This window comes from Pteronotus mesoamericanus, unplaced genomic scaffold (genome assembly GCF_021234165.1).
Source record: "Pteronotus mesoamericanus isolate MK-2021 breed Mesoamerican mustached bat unplaced genomic scaffold, CSHL_Meso_final contig_263, whole genome shotgun sequence".
Taxonomy (NCBI): domain Eukaryota; kingdom Metazoa; phylum Chordata; class Mammalia; order Chiroptera; family Mormoopidae; genus Pteronotus; species Pteronotus mesoamericanus.
Window position 1 is genome coordinate 3708726 of NW_026555112.1, and position 21560 is coordinate 3730285.

Below are 21560 nucleotides of genomic sequence, written 5' to 3' on the forward strand. Positions count from 1 at the left end.
AATCAGACTGCTTCTCCTGCCCTCACGCCCCTTGCCCTTGCTCATCTTGTCCTCTCTGCCTAGAAGAGCTTTCTCCCCCTTCATCCATTTAGTCACTTAATAGATATTTATTGAGTGCCTTTTGCCAACACTGTTCTGAGCCATGAGGGATACAGTCCCTTCCATTCCCTACCCCTCCGCCATTCCTTGTCTTGTTCACTCTTCTTTATCTGTTAAGGCCCAGCTCAGGCATAGTCTCTTCCAAGAAGTCTCACCTGATGCCCACACCCCAAAGTTCTGCCTCCTCTCTACTCAGACGATACTTTGAAAGTATCTCTCTCTTTCCACTCCACCCATTCATTCACCAATGGTACAGGCCAGGGGCTGCTCTTGGTGCTGGAATGCAGCAGTAAGCCTTGGAAACCGAAATCCCTGCCCTCATGGGACTAGTGGGAGGAGAGAGACAGCAAGGAAGATAATAAGTAAGCTCTATGGCATCCTAGTAATAAGCGATAAGAAGAAAAATAAAACAAGGAAGGAGCTTGGGAGTGGTTTTCGTTTTAGGTAGTGTGGCCAGGGATGTCCATATTAGATAATTTTCCATTATAGATACTGAGCAGGTAACATAAAGTATGAATCTGAATGAAGTAGGGAGTGAGGCACTCCTAGATCTGGGCAACGAACATTCCAGGTAGGTGAAACGACAAGCTCACAGGCCCTGAAGCGGGACCATGCCAGGTGTGCCAGAGGAACTGTGAGGAGGCCACACGGAGAGCAGAGGGGGCAAGGGGGAAAGCAGTGGGAGAGGAGGTCGGGGAGGAGAAAGCAGATGGTTAGACGTCCAGGCCTCTGTAGGCCACGGCGAAGGCCAGCTCTCAGTCTCATGTAAGAAGCCTTTGGGGAGTTCTGAGCACGTCTTGCGTGATCTCACTTATATTTTCAGAACATCACTCTGACTTCTGTCTATTAATAATAGACAGGGGAGGAGGCAGGGGGCAAAGGTGGAAGCAGGGAGACCACTTAAGAGGCTACAGCAGTGACCCACATGAGCAAGGATGGCAGCTGGCCTGGATGAAGATGGTGAGGCACGTTCGGGTCCTGAATGTACCTTGCAAGTCGAGATATTGGTATTTGCTGACACATTGAAGGAGGGTCATGAGAGGAGTCGAGGATGACCCCAGGTTTACCCTGAGCAGCCAGAACGTTGGAGGAATGGCATTACCATTTACACAAATGGGGAAGGCCGTCAGAGTAGGTTTGTGACAGGGCCATCAAGAGCTCAGGTTTAGATCTGTCCTTACTATACTGTATGCTAATTTCTTTTTTCTGTCTGTCTCCTCCACCAGACTGTGAGTTCCCTGAGGGCAGAGACTTTGGCTCAGCTCTGTGTCCCCAGCACCAGGCCCAGGGCCTAACCCACACTAAGTTAATAAACATTAGGTTGATGAAGGGATGAAGGAGATGGGCAGCTGGACAAATGGACTGATAAATGGATACAGGTAGATGTGGGGAGGGGAAGGAAGCAGAAAGAAGCTGGAGTGAAGAAAGAACTGGTGGAGGATTCTCCTGTCCTAGCTTGCTTTGGCCAGCTTTCTTTACCTCTGGGAGCCTCGCTCCCCTGATCTGTATGGTGGTCAGATTCTGCTTCCCTCCCAGCGTGGTGATGGATCCCTTGAGATTGTGAATTTGAAAGCAGTTTTAAAACTATGGTGGCACAGGGTAGTATCATTCCCTTGTTTGGGCAAATCACTTCATCTCTTCTTTTTTTCTCCTCTCCATCAATGGAATAAAACGAATGCGGCATGCAGGAAGGGAAGCTGTGGTGCTCACATACGTTCCTCTAAACCGGGAAGGAAGTCTTCCTATCAGAGCACGTGGTGGGGGTCGGGAAAGCAACTCTCCAGCCAGGTTGGAAACTGAGCACTGCACACAGCACAGACAGACTGGGCCAGGCCCTGAGATCCATGCCTCCTGCAAGCCAGCTGTTTCCTGGCCCTTGAAAGCAGAAAGCCTGGCCTTCTGCTTTGCTCTGAAAATGATAGGACAAAAAGTAATGCAAATCAGTAGCACTGTGCGTGAGAATTTCGTCAGCCTCTGCAGCTTAGTAAATTTTACTGTCTGTCTCTCTCGATATTTCTTTTCTAAATGTATTTCTAATTACAACAGTAGTACATGCTCATTGTAGAAAAATTAAGTTCTAACTACAAAGGAGGCTTTAACATAGAACTTGAAAGTCTCTCACTATACCAACCTAATATATATGGCTTAATATTGACAAATGACTTTTGTTTGTCTTTTTAAAAAAGAAGAGGGGGGCAGGGGAAGAGATTAAAAGAGTATGAACCAAGATGTTACTTAAGTTCCTCTCAGGGTAATTTGATCTAAAGGGGTTTTTACTTTCTTCTTTTGACTTACCTACTTTTCCTGGGTTTTAAAAAGTGAGCATGACCTGAAATTAATATAATATTGAATGTCATCTGTAATTCAAATGAATGAATAAATGAATAAATAGAAAAAAGTGAACGTGTATTACTTATGAAATAAGGCAATTATTATTTTAAACAACAGAAAATTAAAAATTATTAAATTACTTAAAAATTTGTTCTAGGTATACATTAATCATATGTTATGCTTTTAATGAATGTAAATTTTTTTTTGCTTTATTTGTTATTTAGTTTTAACCAAGATCAACAACTATACCATGCTGGATTATTCCCTAATGAGTTCTCCAGAAATTACTGAGAACTACATTGACCTGAATTTGAAGGTAACTTTATCATCATCAGAGTCCTCATCCTGGCTATGAACAGCCAGTACAATCATCCCTTGATACCCTCCAGGGGCTGGTTACAGGACACCCCCAATACCAAAATCTATGATACTCAAGTACCTTATATAAAATGACATGGTGTTTGCATTTAACCTATGTAAATCCTCCTGTATACTTTAAACCACCTTTAGATTACTTATAAAATCTAATGCAATATAAACACTATGTAGATAGCTGTTTAAAAAAAACTACATGCTCAGTACAGACGCAACCATCATAAGCCTAACTACGTAGTGCACGTCAGCAACAACATAGCTTTTTAAAAATATATTTTTGATCTGCGGTTGGTTGAAGCAGAACCTCTGGATACAGAGGGCTGACTATATTTGGGGAACAAACTTTATGTGCAGAAAAAATATACCTGCATGCTCTTCAAATCATCTCTAAGCAATTCCATAATGTGTATGCTCCTTGAAAAGACTCGAACATTTTCTTGATTGGTAAATGATTGTTCAGATTGCACAAGATATGTCTGTCTGCTTCAAGAAAAGTATCATGATGCCTTTGCCTCTGGGAGTAGATTTGAGGCTAGGAGGCAGCAAGTGAAGCGGTTTGCATTTATTAGAACTTAACGTATCAGTAATTATACATATTGGTGTTTCTACCCTTCTCAGATTAGTCAGTTTAACTGAGAGCTACTGACCTCTGTTGGGGTCATGTGCACCTGAAAATGGTGTTTGCTGATTTGGAAAAGTGATTAACTGCCCTTATGTTTACTTTTGCCCCAAAGTTACTATCATTTTTTTAATGCATATTGGCTTATATTTCAGTCACTCAGAGTCACTCAAATTAGTTGAATACTACACAGCTACCATTTTGTAATAACAACCAGTAGTGAACAAGGGCAGCATTAGCAACACCATAGACTTTCCCCTGTACTTCTGCAATCCATGATGTGTTCACGAACAAATGATGCAGGTGCAGTTCAAGGTGCTATGTTCACCTCCATTCAACGCAATAAATATTTGCTGAATGCTTTAAAAAAATACTTTAAACCATTTACAGTTCTGGGGCCTCCTGAGTCTTTCTGTGACACCCCAGATGCTCCGCAACCACAGATTTTGAAGGTCAAGGGTTTGACCTCTCTACCCGGCACCTCAGAAACTATTCAGAGCTGTCACCTCCAGCTAAATGTACCTGCCTTTCCTTCTCAGCGAAAAGGACTGACAAGGAACTTCTCACTAGGCTATACCCATGGTGGATCCACATGCCCACTGTTGAGCACAGATGTATGCTCAACAAGTCCTCAGAGCTGTGAAACATAGTCACTAGTCAAGAACTCAGAAGGCCTTATCATTTTTTTCCTTCCCTAATAAATTTCTGAAATTTTTCTTATTCTTACCCAAGAGGGTCCACCTTCTGTAGCCCTGCACATTTGAGCCTCCAGCTGACAGTCTGGTCTCTCTCTCTCTTTTCCCACAGGGCGTATTTTACCCACTGGACAACCTCACTGAGCCCCCCTTTCCTCCAGTGCCTTTTGAGCTCCCAGAACGAAGCGACTCTATGCTCTACATTGGAATCTCCGAGTATTTCTTTCAATCTGCATCCTTCGCTCATTTTACAGCTGGGGCTTTCAATGTCACTCTCTCCACAAAAGAGGTGAGAAGGTTAATGGGTGATGACAGTAGGCGCCAAAACGTAATCTTATTATAAGCATCCCACTTTGGGGGTTTTTTATGTCATAATTTCTCTCCCTGAGCTTTGAAGACTCTCACTCCTATCAGAACAATGAATGAAGGATTAGTGGAATGAATGGTATTAGTTGGAGAATTTTTGGATTTCCAGTTTTTTCCATTTCATTTTTTTATGATACTGAGTCACTGTTCCAGATTGCCCTCGAAATAATGACAGGGCCCCCTTCATCACTTATTACCTGTGGCCTTGGGCATTTTCAATCTACTTACCACCTTGTGCCAGAGTTTCCTCATTTGGAAAGTGGGAAAAATAATTATTCTGTACCTATAGGGTTGATACGGACATTAAAGAGGTTTAAATGTATGTAAAGCTTTCAGACCAATGCCCAGCACAGAGTACGTGTTTTATAGGTGTTGCTGGTTATCATCACTATTATTATCCCTTGTATTATACCAACATAAAAATTTCTCCTATTAGCAATTGCAACTGATTTATCTACAACGACCAGTAGTAGTACAGGTACACATTGATTCTCTTTGCAATGCCCCTCTCTTTTACATACAACAAGAACACTCTTTCCAGCCAGTCAATCAACAACTTTTCCTGAGCATTCATCATGAGTCTTTTCATTCTGTACGTCCTAGTTATACAAGCAGTTATAAACCTTATGTTCAGAATGCTAAGTTGGCAGCACCAGCTACCATACAGTGCTGAATATTAGATACTTTTAGCTTCACAACTTGAAAACCATCCATCTGTGAAAATAAATTACTTAAGCATTCTATATCTCAGTGATCTCTGAAAATCAGGACAATAGCACTAAACCTATTGTGAACCACCGCAGAATATTTATACATGGATTATGCATATATGATATACACAGTGTTCCCAACGTTAAAAGTCATGTACTCAAAGGGAAGGTAATTCCTTTGTGACTTCCCATGTGCAAGTCACTTTACTTCCCCCTGAGTCTCAGAATTCCTATGTTTGGTCTATAAAATGATAAGTTGCCTTCAAACACCTTTTTTTGGTGTAACAGCTTCATAATTCATAAAAATTATGGGGAACTCTACATTTTCCCTGAAAAGATAACCCAAGGTAAAAACCTTACAGTGACATAATCATCTTAATTTTCCAGATTTCCAGCCATTTGTTTCGAAACTCTCAAGGCATTGGCAACATGCTCTCCCGGGTGAGTTCTCAGGATTTGACTCCTTGACAGTGTATTTGGTTTCATTGGAATTACTTTTGTAAGACTTGTGAGTTCTTTATATTCCTTTCAGTGCAAGCCTGAGTCTATCTTTTCATTCTTAAGGAATTTTTTTCTTTTAATCAAATATCCACAAGTATTTACTGAACAAGTTACTATTAAAGGCATTTTAAGTTCACAAAATAAATCATCTATCTCTTCCATCCTCAAAGTTCCACCACACTTGAAATAATTAGCTTAAATGGGAGATGAAGGGACAGTGCCCACGCCTTTAGCTTTAGTGAAGCAGCTCTTAATGCCATGCCTTCAGAGCGCCTGAGTGTCGGACATAGTGTGCTGAAAGGCTCCAGCCTGCCCTTGAGGACAAAGAGAGAGATGCTGTTTTTAAAGCAATCTGGTTTTAGAGCAAGGATCTTGAACCACACAGACCTAGATTTGAATCCCAATTCTGCAATTTACTCACCTGGAATCATGAAAAAAATGACTTAACCTCTCTAAGACTCACTTCCTTCATTTGGAAAATGGGGAGAATGTGCCTCACAGGGATTTTGTGAAGATTAAATGAGATGATACAGACAGCCTTGATGTGGTGCCTGGCATGCTATGTCTTTAACAAACCTCCACTGTTATTATTTGGAGTTTTTTGCGTGGTGTTGTTGTTATCATTAGAGATCTTTTTTCTATTCTCACTGCATGATGTAAGATTTAATCACCACAAGCCACCCCAAACTTGTGATTTTCCCTCCTCAACTCATAATTCCCAATCTCCGTTTCCCCCCTCCACCCCCGAACATGGGCAGATCGCAGACATCTACATCTTGTCCCAGCCCTTCATGTTTCGGATCATGGCAACAGAGCCTCCTGTGGTCAATTTACTGCCAGGGAACTTCACCCTGGACATCCCTGCCTCCATTGTGATACTCACGGAGTCTGAGAACTCAACGGCTGAAACCATCGTGTCCATGGACTTTGTAAGTCTGCGGGGATAGACAGGCAGCCCTTGGATACCAGTTCTGTTCCTGTAGCAGAGCACTGACCAGCAGTGGTCTATTACATGCTGGGAAGGGTGGGAAGTGATCTCAGCAATTAGGAGTGAGGACTGGGGTTGGGGGGAGACGTGGGAATCCAGTGCTCAATCCCCATACATTGTAAAATAGCTCTGTACCATTCTCTGCTTCCTATGTGCCCTTCCCTCTGCTTCAGTTACATTGATAGCCAAACTTGTTTTTCCTTGAAATAAGTTAAGGTGGAATTCAAGCTTATTTGAGCAGATGAAAGCCACATACGATTCAATAAAAGGGGACTAATACAATGAACCTAAGCAAAATACCCCACACGCATGCACACAGAGTACATAGAGATTAGGAGAAAATAGAAAAATAGTTTGAAGGAGATCCTCAGAAAGTCTTCATAGATAGCTTTCTTACCTGAAAGACAGTACTTTTAGAATTGTTTTTTTCAAATATCTCTTGGAATGAGAGGGAAAGTGAAGTTTATCATGTTTCCACTATAGGAAATAATATTTATGGCCAATCTGTGGCCAGAGAGATCCATTCCTCTTAGTAATCAATGTTTTTATTGTCTGCAGGTTGCTAGTACCAGTGTTGGCCTGGTTATTTTGGGACAAAGACTGATCTGCTCCTTGTCTCTGAACAGGTAAGATCAATTGGTTTAACTGTTGGGAACCTTCATCATAAGTGAATCAACAGACCCTAGAGACAAAGTGGACATTAACAGAACAGGCGAAGTTACCATTGGATGGAACATGAATCGCTTAAGCACTTCTCCCGCAATAGCCCGGATCACGTCAAAGTGGGAATTTAAAAACATGTTGCTAACTTTTCCTTTTCTCTTCCCGTTAAATAATACTAAGATAAAATGGGCAACAAATAATTATAAATTAATTATTTAATATAAATGCACATTCCAATGGCACAGCACTATAAAGGTAGAGTTCCTCTTTAACAAATTCAGAAAGTACGCCATTGAGGAAAGAGCATGAAACTTGGAGGTCAAGGAATGAAGTTTCATATCCTTGCTCAGTGGTTTTTTAACCATGATCAAATCTATTAACCTCTGAGTGTCAGTTTCCTGATCTGTAAAATATTGAAGTTGGACTGAATTATTTCTGAGATACTTCAGGCTCTGACACTTGGATGCCATTGCTATAAGGCAGGGTTTCACAAGCCCGTGCCGCATGGCCTGGCTGGCTCTCCCGTACACGTCATGCAGTGTGAACAGGCCTGAACAGGTCGTAGGCACAGATCATTGAACACTAATGGCCGCTTGAAAGAATGGCCCATTTTCCTGAGCTGTATGAAGCCCACAGTTGAAGCCATTAGTCAGACCCCTGTGGGGAGGACATATAGAATGATCAGATGGCCAAGATTAAATCTGCAAAAGGAAGAAATGCACAGAGAACAAAACAGAAAAAGAAGGCAGGGTCCAAAAAGAAAAGGAAACCAACAGAGGGGGAAAGTAAGTCAGTCGCCATCAGTCAACTAGATGGTTATCAGGACTAGGGTAGAAACATGCAAGATGTTTTCAATAAAATAATATTAAATGGAACAAGCAAAATATGGAACTGTATAAGCACATCATGTTCCTTTGTAAAATAGCCTTCCATCGGGACAAGGAAGTGAATAGCAAAGGAAGGACTGTGTTAAGATAGATTATGAGAGTTGCATTTTTCCTTAAAATTTTCTTCATAACTACAGCTGACTCTTGAACACAGGGGCTAAGGTTGCTGACACCCCTCCCCCACCTTGCACAGTCAAAAATTTGCTACAACTTTTGACTCCCCAAGAACTTAACTACAGTTGGCTCTTAGTGTCTGATGAGGACTGGCTCCAGGATGCCCCACAGATACCAAGTTCCAAGGTTGCTCGAGTCCCTTACGTGAAATAATGTAAAACAATGCATATGGTCAGCCCCCCACATCTGTGGATTCTCAGCCATGGGTCAAAAATGCTGTTCAAATACTGGTTGGTTGAAGCTACAGAGGTGAAATTCATGGATACAGAGGACCAGCGGTATTTTTGAAAAAAATCTGCATGTAAGTGGACCCACACAGTTCAAACTTCTGCTGTTCAAGAGTCAATTGTATGTTGTTTTCCTAGTGAAAGGAAAAACAAAAAAAAATAGTGTGGTTTCCCAGAGACACAAGATTTCAAGAAGGTTTTACCCAGCTTTTCCCAGCCCTGTAAACAGGACTCCATTAGGGTCAATAAGCACAGTACCTAGAGCCCACAATACTTTAGAGATCCATGAAAATGTTTTAATGTATTTTAAAATAAGAATGAAAAATGAACACAATCCAGCGAGGATTATACTTATCTGTATACCTACACAGTCTTAAAATATAACTTGTAACTTTTTTTTTTAAATGGAGGAAAGTTTCCCAAAGGCAAAAGTGCCTTGGGCCCCCAGGAGTCATAATGTGGCCCCATTTCTAGAAGATCAAAGCTCACGAAACTCTGAGCCTTGATGAGTGATCTTTGGAATGGCAGTTTGAATGACTGAGCTCGAGAGCAGGAGATGAGGAGGGAAAGGGCAGAAGGGGAGGAGGCGGCTGGCAGCAGCTGAGCTGGGCCACAGAGGAAGGAGGGAACGCGGAGGGTGGTCTGCCTGAGCCGCAGGACTGTGGTACAGGTGGGACCTCCATCCGTTTGAGGACTGAGAGGAAAGGGCTGATAGGGGCTGCACATCTGGAGTGAGGGGGAGAACGGGGCAGGGCTGCCAAACTCGGCAGCAAGCTCCTAAGCAGGTAGAAACGACGTTTGCACTTGAACAGCAATCTGGTTTCTGTCAGGATCCGAAGGAAGGATTTAATATGGATGGGACTTCAGGCTTCTGGCAGGCGGGTAGGAAAGGCCTGAAGGAGCAAGAAAGACCAGGTTTGCTTTTCTGCTTAAATCAAGCTGACCCTAATCTCCACCATTCCCACTGGTAAGAGACTGCCTGTTCATGGGGCATTATGTTTATTTATGGGAGTAATTGGAAAAACTGGTTGTAACCTGCTCGATTCACATCATCCAAGGAAATATGTGAATTCATTCTCCAGCTGCCTGTGGTCCACAAGTATGCTTTGACCTGGTAAACCCACACCTGCAATGGGACTTCTGCCTTCTGGGAGTCTCCTTTAGATTCTCACGCTGGGGAGGCATCCTGCATCCTGAGGCCTTAGCAGGATCTGAGCAGGACTAGCTACATAATTTGCAAGACCCAGTGCAAAATGAAAGTGGAGGCCCCTTCTTCAAAAGTTATGGAGAATTTCAAGATGGATACAGCAGGGCATTCATCTAAGCAGGGGCCCTTCTGAGCTGAGGCCCTGTCCCAACTGCACAGGTTGCCTGCAATGAATCTGAGGGTAGGTCCTGCAGGGGGCGCTATAGCATACCTCAGGCAGTGAGCAGATGAGGCCAGGGTGAGTGGGCCAGGCTTCGCTCAGGCTTCAGGCAAAATGAGAGGCAAGACTTGGCGAAGGAGTGACGACAGTGCTGAAAGAGCAGCCTTAGCCTTTGGCAGCAAGAGCAGCAGCCCCGCCGCCCACACAGGGCACCCCAGCCAGTGACTCCACTCCTGGGCTTCGTGAGCAAGCACTGCTTTTCAGGATGGGCTGGTTTCATCTTCCGTGATGTCAGAGAGACACAGCAGATAGAGGTGGAAAGTGGGTGGGGATCAATGAAACATCCCTGAGAGGGAACACGGTATCTCCAAATACAGCTCTCCAGAACACCCAGCCCCTTTCTAACCACCCCCTGCCCGGAGGAGCCTCTTTCTGGAGCTGCTCAGGTGGGCTGCAAGGACATGGGATGCAGAAATCAGAGGCATATCCCGAGTGGTGAGTTTAGAGAGGTGGTGAGAGCGCAGGCCTTGCAGTCAGACTCCCTGGTTCAGATCCCAGCCCAGATTCATTAGCGGTAGAGTCCCAGGCAAGTTTCTTAACCTCTCTGGGCCTCTGTTTCCTCCGGCATAAAATGAGGATAAAATAAAACCTACTTCAGCTGTTGTTGTGAGGAATACGTGAGTTAATACATGTAAAGTGCATGTTATGTGCTCAAGGAATGTTGGCTGTGGCTATTATTTAAAATTTGTGGCTGGCCTCAGCCAGGGGAAAGTGGTGTTCAATCATACAAAATCATTTCTACAGTTACCCTATTCAGAAAACACTCCCCTGTCTCCTCACCAGTGATGGCACTTAGAGAAATCACCTTTTGTTCTACTATTTATGGCCATTCTTTATTTTTTTAATATATTTTATTGATTATGCTATTACAGTTGCCCCAGTTTTTCACCCTTTGCCCCCTTCCACTTGTTGCCCCCGTTCACTCCAGCACCTCCCCTTAGTTCATGTCCATGGGTCATGCATTTAAGCTTCGGCTTCTCCATTTCCTATACTGTTCTTAACGTCCCCCTGTCTATTCTGTACCAACCAATCTGTACTTCTTAATCCTTCCACCTTTCCCCCCATTCTCCCCCATTCTGTCTCCCAACTGGTAACCCTCCAAATGATCTCCATATCTATGATTCTGTTTCTGTTCTGTTTGTTTGCTTAGTTTGTTTTTTAGATTCAATTGCTGATACTTGTGAATTTATTGTGATTTTAATATTCATCATTTTAATCTTCTTAAATAAGTCCCTTTAACATTTCGTATAATAATGACTTGGTGATGATAAACTCCTTCAGTTTTACCTTGTCTGGGAAGGACTTTCTCTGCCCTTCCATTCTAAATGATAGCTTTGCTAGACAGAGTAATCTAGGTTGTAGGTCCTTGTTTTTCATCGCTTTGAATACTTTTTGCCAGTCCCTTCTAGCCTGCAAAGATTCTTTTGAGAAATTAGCTGACAGTCTTATGGGAACCCCTTGTAGGTAACTATTAGCTTTTCCTTTGCTGCTTTTAAGATTCTCTTTTCATCTTTAACCTTTGGCATTTTAATTACCATCTTGTTTGGGACTCTTTGTGCTTCCTGGACTTGTATGTTTATTTCCTTCACCAAATTAGGGAAATTTTCTTTCATTATTTTTTCAAGTAAGTTCTCAATTTCCTGCTCTCTTCTCCTTCCAGCACCCCAATGATTCGAACATTGGTACATTTGAAGTTGTCCCAGAGGCTCCTTATCCTGTCCTCATTTTTTTTTTTATTCTTTTTTCTTTTTGCTGTTCTTATTGAAAGTTTTTTTCTTCCTTATGTTCCACATCAGATTCAATTCTCGGCTTCATCCACTCCACTGTTGATTCCCTGTAACTTTTTCTTCATTTCACTTTGTGTAATCTTCGCTTTTGCCTGGGTATTTTTTATGTTATTTAAGTAATGAGTGTTTTAAACTTTGCATCTGATAGATTGCTTATCTCCATTTTGTTCAGTTCTTTTTTTGGAGTTTTGTTTTGTTGTTTTATTTGGGACATATTTCTTTGTCTCCTCATTTTGGCAGCTTCCCTGTGTTTGTTTCTATTTATTAGGTAGAGCTGCTTTGATTCCCTTAGTAGTGTGGCCTATTGTAAAAAAATGCACCAGTATGTTGGATGCGGCGGAGCTTTAGGTTATCCCATGGCAGTGCGGGGGGCAACCTATGTGAACCAAGTTCATGGAATCTCAGATATGATGTCACTGCTCTGTGGCTCTGTGTGGGGGAGGGCTCAGAAAAGGAACAATGGCCACTGCCTGGCCTCTGGAGTTTTGTCCAGGAGAAACCTGTCCTCTGGGACTTGCCCCGATGCCTGACACTTCTGTTTCCCCCTGTATGCTACTGGTGCCCTTCCAGCTGCTGCCCCAGTGCTAGGGCCCAGGGGGAGGGAGTCTGCATAAGTCCTAAGTCCACTGCAGGCCATTTAAGAGGAGACACCGGAGAATCCCACAGTTCCTTCCACTGCCCCATCCTCCACTGGTTTTTATAGCCAGAAGTTATGAGGACTTACCTTCTGGCACTGGAACCCTGGGCTGGGTGGCCTGGTGTGGAGCTGGGGTCCCTCACTTCTGAGGAATCCCTCCCTATTTTTATCCACCTCACATGGGTGTGGGACCCCCCATTCTGCATTGCCCATCTCCACATCTCTGCCCCTCCTGCCCATCTGGTTGAATGTCACTTCTTTAATTCCTTGGTTGTTGGACTTCCACACAGCTTGATTTTCTGACGATTCTGGGTGATCATTGTTTTGTAGTTTAGTGTAAGTTTTGCTGTGGTTGTGTAAGGAGACGAGCCATGTTTACCTACGCCTCCATCTTGACTGGAAATCCTACTCTTTATTATTGAGACTTTACTGTCTATTGGTCCTGTGCCAAGAACTGCACATATATTATTTCATTTAAACCTCACAAGCCTGTATCTCCAGGACCTGGCACAGTGCTCAATAAATGTAGATTGAATGAATAGCCCCAGAGGTAGGTATTATTATCCCCACATTTCAGTTTCTGGAGGTTATATGACCTACGCAAGTCACAGAGTTATTGGATAGAGCAAGAACTTGAACCTGGATGAGTCTGTTTTCAAAGCCTGGAATGTTTACTTAGTGCATTATCATGCCTTTGATGTAGTGAAAAGCTAAGACGTAGAAAATAAGACTGAGACCTAAGACAGAACATAAATTCCCTTGCCTAGAAGCAGAAACCCATGAGCATGGATTGAAACAGGCAGCATGTCCTTTCTCAATGCAAAGTATTGAGAAAAGAGAAGTCACTGGCATTGGACACAGTCCTTTTCTTGTTACATTAAGGAAGTGAGTAAAGGATAAAGAAAGCAAAGGCTGAGAGTATAAGTAATAAACTTGACCTCTTTGTATATGCCTAGTTAAGAGCACAGGCTCTGGAGTCAGGCATATGTCACTTTGAATTCTGCCTCAGTCATTTGGAACTGCAGGGCCTTGAGCAAGTTAATGAACCTCTCTATCATTTTCCTCATCAGCAAAAGAGAGCACCTCTCCATAGAGCCGTTGTGTGGATAAATGAGATAATGTGTGACAGGCACAATACCCAGCACAAACTCAGTGCTCCAGAAAAACCTGTTATTTCTAGTAGTAGTATTTCATTCTCTTTCCCCATTCTAAGATCTAAGTTTGACCAAGAAAGAGGGAGAAATTGGTGCCAAGAGACATGACAAGCCAGAGTGGTCTTAATGCTGTACATTTAGCACTCAAAGTCATAAACCAGATTCTGACTGTTCTCTTTACAAGAGAGCTTTCTATTCCCAACACAGTTCTATACAGAGGTAACCCCAATGCAGATTGGCCCACATAGTAGACATTTTGAGGTTATTTCAGAAGCCAAATAAAATTACATTTTCCCTTATTTGGTCTTCATGCAGATAACATAATTCTAACCCTCTTTTCTTGATCACAAGCAAACCCTGAAGCAATCAAATGTACATTATTTTTGAACCACTTAGAATTTCAGATCTTTTTTTTTTTTTGACATTGCCACAATTGAGGTTTTGGATGCTCCCAAACTGCACCCCACCCCATTACCATCAACACACACACACACACACAAGCCCGACAACCCCTCCCATGCAACCCCATCAGAAAATGCAAATATCGCTGACTCGAGGCAGATAGAATCATCACCTTACTCCACTCCTGACAGCTTGGGCGGGTAAACACTTCCCCAGGTGAGCCATCTGGAGAAAGACCCAGAGGGGAAAACAGGTCTGGGAAGAATGGATTCAGTTTCTGTTGGAACAGCACTTTGGACAGGTCAACAGAGCTCAGACTTGGCACCTGGGTATCTCCAGCTCCACCCTTCCTCTGGGCCACTGTTGAAGCCAGAGCAGAGAAATGCCACAGTGGGGGACCCTATGGGAGGAGGAAACCCCAAGGGACTTCTTCCCCTTCTCCCTAACTCTTTGGGGGAATTTCCAGGCTGCAGAAGGCAATGAATTTAAAACACCAGGAAACTCTCCCTCATCGAGAGGATCCTTAAACACAGGAATAGGCTCAAGACATTCCTTCCCTCAAAACCTTTCATTGTTGGGTCAAATCTGCAGCCTGGGGTTTTCAAGCTCTTCATTTATATCTGCCTTTCAACCCAGCCAGCCTTACCTCCCGTAGCTCCCTAAAATGAACACACTCGCTGGCTCACCCCCAAAGTGACCTCAGTTCCAATGGACATTCCCCCACCCATGTCCTTCATCTGCTCACTTATCCACATACCCACTCAATGAGATTTTCTGAAGCTCCTCTGTGCTATTCTTGATAACAGAGAGTAGAGAGAACAGTGGTTTTTACCTTCTAAATCCACAGCCTGGTGAGAGAAACATTCAGAATGACAGGCAATTACAATACTGGGTGCTACAGGACATATAGTGTACAGAGTGCTTCTCTCAAAAGGCATTTTATTTCCCCCCTCCACCTCTCTCTCTCTCTCTCTCTCACACACACACACACACCCCCTATGTTGGCTTTTTTGTATTTTCACACCTCAGAATTGCTGCAGCAAGTCAGTGTGGTATGTAACCTCGCCAAAGAGCGCCTGAATACACACTGCTTTGCATTGTTCTCTAATTGCTTCTTGCACGTACAGCTTCTCTCCATCCCTCATATAAATATAAAATTCTGCACATTGCAGAGCATATTACTGAGCAACGAATAAGCACCTGGAAAACCTCTTGGCCTGCCAGTCTCTCCTCCATACCGCAGCCAGAGCGATCTCTACAAAACACAGACTTTAGCTTCCTTCTTAGAAACCTTCCATAGGTTCCTTGCTCTTAGGATAAATATCAGAATTCTAACATGGCCTGAGAAACCCAGCATGGTCAGCCCAGCCTGTTTCTCTAGCAGCATTCTGCTGCAACCTCTCCCAGGCTCTCTGTTCCCTCCTTGGACCCTTTGCAACCTCTGCCCAGACTCCTTCCCTCCTCCCCATTTTGCCTTTTTAACGCTGCTCTTCTTTCATATGTTAGCTCCAGGACATAGTTCCCTTTTTGGGAAAACTTCCTGTACCCACCAAGTAAGATCAGGTTCCTTTCTCATTTGCCTCCTTTCCCTCAGAGCTTGTAGCTCAATCTGCAAGTAAGCTTTCATGGGTGGGGTATTTGATTAATGTCTGTGCACCCATTGGGCTGTAAGCTACATGAGAGCAGTGGTTGTGTCTGGTTTTTCACACAATTGGCATCAGAAACACCTGTCCCAGGGCTGACGTATACCAGGTATTCAGTAAATATCTGCTGGATGAATCAATGAATGAATGGAAGAACACTAAGTGTCTTAATGCTCCATGTTCTGTACTCAATGTGGGAATACAAAGTTAAGACTCAATCTCTATCCTCAAGGAGCTCACAGTCAGAGGGCAAAGAGACCAACAATTATTACAGAGCATTGGGTATGGGATTGATTTCCAGTGTCTGCGATGGCCACGGGGTTGGAGGAGCGGTGTTGTGAATGCCTGCGCTTTGGCCCACTTGACCTTCAGTATGTCATATTTACATATTGACCCAGATCATGAAGGGCCTACTGCCATACTTAAGAGTTTGCACTTTAGCTCTGGTTTTATATCAGGACAATAAACATCCTCCAAAACTTTTAAAAATAGGCTATATTCCTGTATGTCTTCAACTAAGGGATATTTGAGCTCCATTTCTCCCCCAAGGACTCTGTGGTTCTGAAATAAAAATTAATTTCTAGTGGCAAGGCTTTAAGTAGCAGGTAGGGGCCTGGTAGAGAAAGGTCAAAGGACTGAACTCCGTCGCCACCCAGTGGTCGGAGCTGCACTTGCATGTTTTTCAGAACAGTTTGCTCCTTGCTCCACCTGCTTCTCTGCAGTTAGTGAGACGTGTCCATTAGTAAACTAATCTGGTGAGTACGCCTAGAGAACAAGGGGAGAGAAGATGGCCTGAGGAGGAAAGGGTAGTCAGTTCGCGGGAAACCCCAGACAACCTCACTCCTAGCAAGTAGTCCTGAAGAGGCCAATCATGGCTTGGGGTTGTGATGAAAAAAAAGAAAGAAAACGCACAAGTGTATTCCAGCTTTACATAGGCCGAGTTTATAACCTGATCTGCCTTGTCCGTGATGAGAGATGGTGTGACCAGCGGGAGGCATCTGCTCACAGTTCCCCAGCAGTGCCTTTAACAATCACACTGCATTGCCTTTAATGCCAGACAGCTATCATAGCGAACATTCCCCTCTCTGTTATGACTGAGCAGATAAAAAATTACATAGGTGACACAGCCTTCTGAGAGCTGTGGCCTCGACTGAGCATTACATAGGTGACACAGCCTTCTGAGAGCTGTGGCCTCGACTGAGCATAGAGTCTAGAGTCAAATAGAGATTTGTCATCTAGATCCATCAGTTGCTAATTCTGTGACTTGGGCAATTTAATTCTCTTCTCTGATCATCAGTTTCCTTGTCTGAAAAAGGGGCAACAATAATTGCATCTATCACAGGGTAATTGTGAAGATTAATTTTTAAAATGTTTATAAATCTCCTAAACCAAGACATGTCATAAAGTGTCATTACTATCACCATCATCATTGTCATTTTATTAATAAGGAACCAGCCTGGGTCAGAGAAGTTACTAGGTTGAGTTCAGAGGAAGTAGACCTGAAAAATGTTCTCCCAACCTAGTACTGCCCAGGCCTAATCCTGCTTAGCTTTAGAGGTCAGATGAGACTGGGCACTTCATGGAGTGCATGGCTGTGGACTGAAAACTGTTTCCTAAGGTTGTTCCACATTCCAGGTTGCCAACAGTAAGTCCCACGGAGCAAATGCACTTGAGGAACCCAAGCCTTCTGTTATTCCTGCTCGGCTTCTTAAGCAACAAATACAGATGTAAAGATGTGATAGAACATAATGTCCTTACAAAAATGGGTGTTTTTTTTTAAATAGCAGCTTATTGAGCTAAAAAGAAAACTTTTTAAAAACTTTAAAAAGAAAAAGAAAACTTTCATTTCTTTCTACTGAACTAATTGTTTTAAAATGTTCTCCCCTTAACCTTTTCCTGTCGGTTTTTGTTTTCAGGTTCCGCCTCTCTTTGCCAGAGTCCAGACGCAGCAATATTGAGGTAGGAATCGGGGCTCTCAGAGTTCCTTGCCCAGGAAGTACAAGAGTTCTCCTATATAGTATCTGGATGATTGTTTTCTATACTGCTGACTAGTGCCTGTTTTCCCCCATAAGTGTAGGCTTTTCCTTTAATATTCTTTATGTAGCTACTAGTCCACCAAGCCCATCCACTATTAAACAAGATAGGAACTCTACGATTCACTTTGATCTGTTCAAAAAGATTTTAAAAAGAACTCAAAAGACTGCTAAGACACTGTACAATGTTTGGAAAAAGAGGGTATTTTCAAGGAAATTTTACTTTTTGGATAAAATAATCCTCTCCAGTTAAATTTAAGAGCCAGATTCCTAAAGGATGAGGCTCTATGTCAATTATTAGGCCATAGGTTGGCTCTTTGAAGGCTTTCTAATCACCTCTTAAAATGAGGTCAAGGCTGGTGGTATAGATACCTTTTTGGGGGGCCCAGCCTGGTGACCTCCTGGCTGGAAGAGTCAGGAGGTCCCAACATGTGACTTGGTACCCCCGACCCCCAAGCTTCAGGAAGATCCGCCAAATCGCTAATTGTGTCCCACTCTCATGGCGCTTGCATTCTAGGGCAGTGGTCCTCAAGTAGGGCCACTGTGGGTGAGCACTTCTGTGGCATAGCCATTAGGCAATGACAGACTATAGTCAGTGAGAATGCATAGCTGACAGTCTCATAAATAATATTTTCTGAGCCCAGCAGAGTGCAAGTTTTCCAGGAAGACCCAGACAAACTCCTTAGTTTCAATAACAAGTATACTAATCATGATGTTTCTGAAAAAATGGCAATGCTATATACTGGGCATAATATTAACTTGTGTAATCCTAACAACACCCTATAAGATCAGAGCTGTTATCTTCACTTTACAGTTGAGGAACTTGAGGCACAGGGAGGTCAAGGAACTTCACCAACATCACACAGTAAAGTGTTAAAAACAGGAGGTAAACCTAGGAAGTCTGCTTCAGAGCCACCCTTGCTAAGTTGCAAAGAGGTCCTTATTATTGCTAAGCTTAGAGGGTGCTCAAAAAATATTGATCGATTGAATTCATATGTATCATGGTCCATTTATTTTTAATACCTGAATCTTCCCAGGAACCAAAACTTTGCTAAGATTATACAACTACCATAGCTTATGAGTGATAAATCAGGTGTTCTGGTGATGCCCTTAACTACGGAGGCATAACATCATGCAAGGGAACCGCTGTGTCTGGGCTGCCTAGTAAATTAAGAAAGACTACTAATTGGGATATGTATTAGTTGCTCTAGATCATCTTACTTGGTAGTATCTCAGCTGCCATGTTTGCTGCCGCCATGTGGTCCCTCTGCATTTGTTGTCACCATGATCCAGGGTAGAGGCGAGCAGAAATGTCTACCCTCAAGGAGGAAAAAAGATTGGGAAACCCCATAATATGGTTTCCCACAAAATAGCTCTCACCATCTGGAAACTAGAATTTGTATTTCTATGGGGAGATTCTAACTACAGCTCTCTATCCTGGTAAGGTGTGGGAAAGTGCAGGTCCAAACCAGGCATAGTACTTTAAAAGTGTCTTGATTTGGCAACTGATTTAACTTCTTTCATTTTAGGTCTTGAGATTTGAAAACATTCTGTCCTCCATTCTCCACTTTGGCGTCCTCCCACTGGCCAACGGTAAGTTGGGAAACAATGTGAGTCTGACATGGGCTAAATGTGGGGGATTGTTTGGGACTTTCCACTCTGAAGCTTCTACTTCTAGAGTGTTATTATGAATCCAGGCCAGTACCAGAATTTGCAAAGTTTGTACCATCAATGATACAGCTGCAAAATTAGTCATTCCAAGTTCAAGCCTTGTTAGCCACTCTACTTGAAGACTCAGCAAGAAAGGCTATTTCTGGTTGAGTTAAAAAGATTGAAACCATTCTCCTTATGCGGTGGAGAGTCTCCTTCAGCCAGAAATGGCATGACTCTCACTAGCAGTTGGTGTCTCTGTGGTTCTTATGCAAAGATCACCATCTGGATAGATAGAGTTTTAATGAAATGACAACTGTTCTCACGCAGCAACATTTTCAGTTTGGCTTAATTAACATATGCTTTGTATTATAGGCCAAAATGTTCTCAGGACCCACTAAGTTCTTTTCAAAATATAAATTGGACAAGGTGCCAGCATTTTCCTGCCATCCAAATGCACATAATTGCAGGTGCATTTTTATTAAACATGGATTAATTAACCATTCTTCCAGGGAAATGCTAGGGACAGATTAGAGAAAATGAAAACACAGAACTAGGGAGAATGAGAAGATAAACTATTTAAAAGCTGCTTGTTAGTCTTTTACTAAAAAACTTGCCAAAACTTTACGTGCCCATTCCCAAGTATTTTACATCTTGTTTTATATTTTAGCAAAATTGCAGCAAGGATTTCCTCTGCCCAACCCACACAAAATCTCATTCGTCAACTCAGATATTGAAGTCCTAGAGGTAAGAATGTGAATATTCTCTTAACTGCCCCATTCCTTTTCATAGTAGAATAAGCCTCTTTCTATTTGCTTACTTCCTATTTTATTTTGTTCTGCTTTGCTTTTTCCCAGCCCAGGGAATTTTTTAAACAAAATGTTTGGTTCTTCAAGCTTGCAATTTACAATGAGACGCATTTAAGCTTGAGCTTTAAAATCAGACCAGGACCCATCTCCCTTTGTGGCCAAATTTATTCAAACCACAGAACAAGATGCACTGCACTGTACTGTATTTTATTTCACAAGACAACCTGTAAGGCTGGGATTATTAGTCCCATTTTATAGATAAGGAAAGTTAAGATTCAGAGAGGTGGAGCAGCTTATGTAGATGGCAAAAGGCATGACCAGGGGACAGGGAGAGGAGGCTGTGACACAGCAGGACCTGGTAAAGGAGCCCTCTGTCCCTCACCCAGATATCCTATGGCTGCAGGTGCCCGAAGTTTAACCTTATCTACATTGTTGCATCTTTTTCAGCATTTCCTTTTGATTTCCACCGACCTGAAGTATGAAACACCTTTAAAACAGCCATCAAGTTTCTATGGTTGGGAAGGTCTGAACCTGATAAGTGGACAGTGGAGGGGGAAATCCGTCCCCTGACTGCCTGACTGGAGTCCACTCCAGGAAGTAAATGGCCCTTAATCCCACCTACTGTAAACCCAGAGGGAGAAGACAGTGCACGCTGGAGTTGTAAAGTTCTTGTCAAGTGTTTAGGCTGAAAGTTTTCGTTCTCAGGTCCTCAGAGACAGGGGAGGCGAACTGGGTTCAAGAGTTAAATCAGGGTGTGTGTGTGTCCGTGTGTGTGGAGAGATGGACAGCTGAATGTGTGTTCATATTTCAGTGCATGTTGTGTGTTCCTGTGTGTGTAAGATTCTGTGGCCAAGAGCAAGGCATGCCCTTCCGATGAGGCGCATGAGAAACTCCTAAGGACAGATGAGAATTGCTGTCGTCAGTGGAGAGCCCTTTGGCCCTTTCAGCTCTCCAGGGTTCTCCCCTCCCTGCATATTGTTGGATTTTGTTTTATATGTACTGCTGCTGTCCCCTGTATTTAATTAAAATTGTTTTCTATCAATGTCAACCTTGTCTTTTTATTTGCAAAATTTCCTGCCCCAGATTTAAAAAAATAAAAAAATAAATCCAGGAAAGAGGGAAGAGAATTTAGTGTCTCTAACACCAATGAAAACTGAGGTGGTACAGATTTCAAGGCTTGATTTTTGCCTCTTACATGTTTCCGGTGAGAAACAGGGTGGTCACAGGAAACTCTGGAAGTCGTATCACTTCTTCCAGTTTTAGGATGTTTTCCCTCCCCGATTAAGTGAAACGGCAGAGCAGAGTCCTAATCCTAGAGAATTTACAGTTGATGATGACACTAATGTTGTCAGAGCACCTGATCAAGGGGGTGAAATTGGAGCA

General features: G+C 42.9%; 1 protein-coding gene across 1 annotated transcript in view; it reads left to right on the forward strand.

Annotated features, from left to right (window-relative positions):
* Positions 1 to 20808, forward strand: part of BPIFC (BPI fold containing family C) — a 30647-nt gene extending 9839 nt beyond the window's left edge. The window contains exons 8-16 of the mRNA XM_054574501.1: positions 2655 to 2746; positions 4232 to 4408; positions 5583 to 5636; positions 6455 to 6625; positions 7243 to 7310; positions 17602 to 17644; positions 19248 to 19311; positions 20039 to 20115; positions 20625 to 20808. Coding sequence (XP_054430476.1) covers positions 2655 to 2746; positions 4232 to 4408; positions 5583 to 5636; positions 6455 to 6625; positions 7243 to 7310; positions 17602 to 17644; positions 19248 to 19311; positions 20039 to 20115; positions 20625 to 20747 — 869 coding nt within the window. The 3' untranslated portion in view covers positions 20748 to 20808. The remainder of the gene's footprint in view (positions 1 to 2654; positions 2747 to 4231; positions 4409 to 5582; positions 5637 to 6454; positions 6626 to 7242; positions 7311 to 17601; positions 17645 to 19247; positions 19312 to 20038; positions 20116 to 20624) is intronic.
* Positions 20809 to 21560: the final 752 nt, after the last annotated feature.